Genomic DNA, 6000 nt, shown 5'->3' on the forward strand with positions numbered 1-6000 from the left:
GTCAAATGGAATGATGTCTGTATGGGTAATGCATGAAATACGATTTCAATATAGGCCCAATAAGTCAGTGAAAATCCAGAGTTGAGAAGTATCTCCATTTAAGTATTTTGTGATGCAAGTTTTCTGGAAACTGTGCTAGTCTTGGTGGACCATAGCAGTTCAAAGTCCAGTGAAATATATACACCTCTGAAAATTTAATGTATCTCCCTTTACTGTGCATTTAGTCCTGTATTTATAGAAATTGAGATCATTGCTAAAATAAAAATGGGGTGTATTCAAAATATTCCTGAGAAAAAAGAATAACACAGGAGAATTCTCCTACTAGCTATTAAGACTTATAAAATGATAGTGTTTAAGACAGTGTGGTTTTGTCACAGGGATAGAACCACTGACTAAAGGAAGAGAACATAGAGCACAGCAGCAAACCCCTGCCTGTAGGGAAACCTGACGCATGACAGGCATAACAAGCCAGCACTGTGGAAGCTTGGACTATTAAAAAAATGGTCCTAGAACAACTTGTTATCCATGTGGAAAAAAGTAAATTTATACTTTATGGATTCAGCAATTCAATTTGAAAACAAACCTGTAGAACTCTTAGAAGAAGCCATAGAAGAATCCTTGTGACCTTAACAGAGGGAATAATTTCTTAAAGAAGACACAAAGTGGCTAGCCATAAAAGAATCGAATGATGAATTAAAATACTTTAATAATAAGAGCTTATGATGATCAAAAGATACACTAAAGAAAGTAAAAAACAGGTCATAATTTCAGAGAAGGTAGTAGTAACCATATAGCCATAAATAATTAAATTAGCTTCCAGAACATGTTTTATAAAGTCTACAGAGAATAAGAAGCAATGCAAACAAAGCATGGAGAGATTTTCACAAAAGAAAAAATGCAAGTGGGCCATTCACACTTGAAATGACACTTAACTTCATAGGTAATCAGGAAATGCAAAATAAGAATAAGGTGAGAGAACATTTATAGTCATCGTATTGGCAAAAAGTTAGGGATGATAACAACAAATGTTGTTAAAGTTGTGGATCAATAGGAACTCTTACTCACTGGTGTCTGAGTATGGTGTGTGTGTAGGAGGGGCATTAAATTGATACCACTTTGGAAAACTATTTTTCTGTATTATCTTGTTAAGTTTGACAATCATATAATATACCCTGTGACTTATAAGTGCAACCTCTGGTCATATACCCAGAGAAGTTCCAGCACATGGTTATGAGAATACAAATGCATTTATAAAAAAAGAAAGAAAGTGGAAAAATTGTAATATATTCACAAAATGGAATACAATTATAAACATGAAAGAATATAGGTCCTTTAAGTAAATGGCATAGAAGTTTATAGTCAAAAACAATCCATTCTGATCAGCCTACAGAAACAAGCAAATGTGAACAGTGCATATTTTAGGATCACATGTGATAAATCTGTGTGTTTTGTTTTCTTATGTTTTGTTTTTGTTTCTTAAAGTTAGCTTGGGGATGATAAGTGGTAAATTCATGCTTACTGTAAATTCAGGTGGGATAGACAGAACTGCAATATTTTAAAAAAAAACAACACGTAACAAAAATATACCATGAAAAAGCCAATGTGAAAGGAACACATAACCAGAAGATTCAATTGTGCCAATATTATTCTGACTTAGACAATGGAGGGCTGGCTGCTAAATGCATGTTTATTTTATTTTATTTTATTTCATTTTATTTTGTTTTTACAACTTGTGTATACATTAAATATAGTAGGCAAATTCAATTAAGCTTTTAGAAGGAAAACATCTCTACAAACTGATGTGAATTATATAATATATAATCTCAGTTTTATAACTTAAGAGTTGATGAGTATTTTTGTCTTTGACCATATTTTAAAGAAATGATTAGAATCATCTATTTGCAAAGTAAAATGAAAATACTAAAGGCAAAAACAAAACAAAACACAAGAGGAGTTCTGAAGAAGATGGGCTTACTGTGAACTACAATGGTTCAATAAAGCTTGGTGAAAGCAGCAGTTGACTGTAATGATTTAATGATGCAGAATGACCTTTCAGATACATCTTCATCTGGGCTTGTTTTAAATTGGCCCAGAAATTGACAGCTATATGTCAAGTCAAAGGAGAACTTGGAGGAAAATAGTTTAACCAAAACAAATATTAAAATGTCAGCTGTAATTGTTAGAAGCTCTTTCTAGAGCCAAATATCCTTGAGCGACCTTGTGTAATAGAATTCTTTTCTGTCTTTTTCTGTTTTTATATTATATGGCATAACAGCAAAATATAGTACTTTCAAAAGTTTTAAAATTGTCATTATGATCATGGAACCTGAATAAATTCAATTTTGATCTCTTTCACATTTACTCCTTTAGAGTGTCCTTGTAAAAGCTTTTGAGGAATTATTTTTCACTGATGACAAAAAAAGGAGAAAAAAAATACCCATTTAATTTTCTTTTTCACATCTGTTCACTTTCTTGTTAAAGGTCAAAGTGTGGTTCCAGAACAGGAGAATGAAGTGGAAGAGGGTAAAAGGAGGACAGCAAGGAGCTGCAGCTCGAGAAAAGGAACTGGTGAATGTGAAAAAAGGAACACTTCTCCCTTCAGAGCTTTCAGGAATTGGTGCAGCCACCCTGCAGCACACAGGGGACTCTCTAGCAAACGAAGACAGCCATGACAGTGACCACAGCTCAGAGCATGCACACTTATGATATACACAGAGGGGACCAGCTCCATTCTCAGGAAAGTAATGTTGTGATGGCAAGCCTTACCAAACATCGTTTACACAGAGAGATGACTATGACAGCGATTTTTAATATTATTAAATTCAGGCATCTCAGTCTGGTTTTTGTGATTTATAGAGGGTTTACACTAAGTGCCACTTATTAAAGATGCCTCCACAATGACTATGGATAAAGTGAACTTGCTCTGAATATTCCAGATGTGTGTGGTCGTGTGTAGGACAGTGGGCAGGTATGTGTTTGCTTTTGCTTGCACTGAAAATTAAATTGCTATCAAGAGCAAACCATGAAACATTTGTATTCAAGGTGCCTCTACAGTGAAGATGAAGAAGATGAATTTGCTTTGAACATTCCAGATGTACATGGTCATGTATATGACAGTGGGAAGGTATTTGTTCTTGCTTTTGCACTGAAAATTAAATTGCTATCAAGAATAAACCATGAAACATTTTATCCTGAACAGCCACAGTGCCTGAGATTACTCTTAAGTGGATAAGAAATGTATTTTAACTCTGTATATATTATCGTTGCCATTTTCCTGTCTTCACTAATTTTAGCAACACATTCATATTAGCTGATGAAAATAGGCACTCACGATGACAACCAGCTTCTCGTCTTTTTATACATTTTGTCATCCCCAAGACAATCATTACATGCTTACTTGTGTTCAAGTAGAGAAAAATACAGTAGAGTCTGAGAGGACATAATCTTGTACCACAGACAAAACAAATCTTATGTTGCATTTATTATCAATGGCTGCTAATACATTATTATAAAACATACCTAGCTCCTCAATTCTTCCTATCTTGTAGCTTGAAAATTTTTTTAGGATCATAGGCAAGTCAGTTACCTTGCAGAAAGAACTTAGTATGGCAAACATTGTCTGATTTTCTTTCTATAAAATGTTAGCTATTATGACTATGATTTAATTAATAAGAAAAATGATTCCCCCCTCCAACTGGCAATGGTGTTACACAAGTTGCAAAGCAAAGTTGATTCCTCATGTTAATAGGCAACAAAATTCTGAATGTCTTATAATTAAATTCAGTTAAAAAACATTATTTTTTCATGTGATGTATTCATACAGAACAATCTTTTGTATTTTGTAAAGAAGTGTTTAATAAATGATCCTTTGTAAATAATTTTAGTCTCCCTATGTTGATTTCCTAAATTTTGATATGTTTTAATAGAAATTCTTAAGAAACTATTCACCACACTAAGCAAAACAGTCATACATTTCTAAAATTATACATTATATATATATATATATGAATTATTCCAATGGTTTTTAAATCAAAACATCCAGATTCACTGCTGTGAAAAATAAGCTATATAAAGTAAATATAACCCACAGACCTGATGGAGAATTACCAAAATAAGACTCTTAAAGATCAAGGATTATATTAATTTATTTTGTGCCTGGCACAATTACATGTGCATTGACTCCTAAATCCTATTTATTGTAAGAACTTTATAACATTGGTTTTCATTAGTTTAAAAATTTAACTTCAAATACCTAGAAACATTGCTAGACTCCCTCCACAACTAATTAGAAATAGAAATAGAGAAAAAACATTAAAAGTTTAAAACCTCATCATTTAATTGATTTTGTTTTCTTTAGAATGGTGAGACTGACAAAAATAGATACAACTGATTTTTATTTAGTCTAACATGATATATGGTATTCAAGAAATTAAGTAAATATAATTAAGTAAATTATATTGTTTGTAGCACATTTTGCCTTTTTTTAATCACAGCAGTTATTAATAGTTCTCAATTAACTTTGAGGGGAGATCATCGAAATAGATGTTTCAAGGCATAAAACGGGCACTACTTTGAATGAATACAAAATATATGTGTATCAATGACATTTATTTGGGGGGACTAATTTTCTTATTGTGGAATAGGATTTAAATTCAAAACATCCTGAAAAATTGGAGAAGTTGGGAGATGTAAATCAAATTGAGTTCAGTAGGGACAAGTGGAGGGTAATTCATTTGGGCGGGAAAGTAATTTCCAGAAACCAAAAGAAAAGGGTTCCTTAAGAGTAGTTTAAGAGAGCAAATAGTTATAGCCAATAGAAAGATATAAGAATTACAAAGGAGTATGATAAATGAAGTAGGAAAAAGTGATCCTGAGTAGGTAACACATTTAGGAAATATGAAGAATTTGTATCAAAGACCACAATTTTATTTCAGAATTGTGAACCATCCTAAAATGATGTTGCAAAATTTGACTCCAGGGTACACAGTGTCACCAGGCAGAAGCACATGGCTGATCAAAAAGGAGTATCACTCGATTCCTGGTAGATAAAATTATCCACCATGTGAGATGCTGAAACACAGTGGCACCTTGACAACACATGACCAGTAAATGAAGAGACTAGATCCATTTTAAAGAGAAGAATTTATCTTTTTTGGAACAGTTTAATAGTCTCCTGTCTTAAAAGAGCTGCTTAAGTTAGCTAGATAATATGTCAACATCCTTCTAGGGTTAAAATTTTGTGAGGAAAACTAAGATAGTCTCATGTGCTTTCTGGATTTAATTTACTCCAGAAGTAACAAAACCTAAATGAACCATACTTGGTTTTATTCTACTCTGGGATTCTGGCATGCCATAGTATCTTATTACCTAATGCCTTTTTCACGTAATTCTGTCTCAGACCTTGTAGCTATGTGGAAATTTATAATAGCATGAAAGTACCTTTCTCTGAAAATAGTGTGGAATCATGGTTAGGGTGATTTTTCCAAAGGATTCCAAAGGATTTTTCAAAGGATGAACATTACAAAATTTTTCCCAAAGCTGATCCACATACTTTCAACTCATTAACTTGACCCCAATTAACTCCTACTTCCCATATTTCCCTAGGGTTTTCAGCCTATATTTTCCCCTTCAGAGTTTATGTGTAAGACCTGGGTTTGCCAGTTTGTTTTTTTAAAATGAACTAAATACATTTAAAATAACCCCAACTACAGTTTTAACATATTCTTGAATGACATTACATGAAATAAATGTTGGTATGACCTGGGGAATTCAATAAGGGTTTTCTTTAGCATAATAGGAAGGGATTAAAGGGTAGATAGAAAAGCAGAGAAAATTGTAGACACAAATATTTTATGTTTTCAATTCTATTGCTTTCCAAGGACAGAGTTTTTTTTAATATATATTATTACTGGCAAATTTATGACAGTAAAAATGCTAGTTTAGAGCGAACTTAGACCTAAAACAAAATCAGTAGCAAGACAGCAAAATATCCTAGGTTAG

The 6000-nt window shown here is 32.7% G+C and overlaps 1 protein-coding gene across 1 annotated transcript in view; it reads left to right on the forward strand.

Annotated features, from left to right (window-relative positions):
- Positions 1-3875, forward strand: part of MEOX2 (mesenchyme homeobox 2) — a 70407-nt gene extending 66532 nt beyond the window's left edge. Inside the window, exon 3 of the mRNA XM_004467937.5 lies at positions 2482-3875. Coding sequence (XP_004467994.1) covers positions 2482-2706 — 225 coding nt within the window. The 3' untranslated portion in view covers positions 2707-3875. The remainder of the gene's footprint in view (positions 1-2481) is intronic.
- The last annotated feature ends 2125 nt before the right edge of the window (positions 3876-6000 follow it).

The sequence above is a fragment of the Dasypus novemcinctus genome, chromosome 5 (assembly GCF_030445035.2).
Source record: "Dasypus novemcinctus isolate mDasNov1 chromosome 5, mDasNov1.1.hap2, whole genome shotgun sequence".
Classification (NCBI taxonomy): Eukaryota; Metazoa; Chordata; class Mammalia; order Cingulata; family Dasypodidae; genus Dasypus; species Dasypus novemcinctus.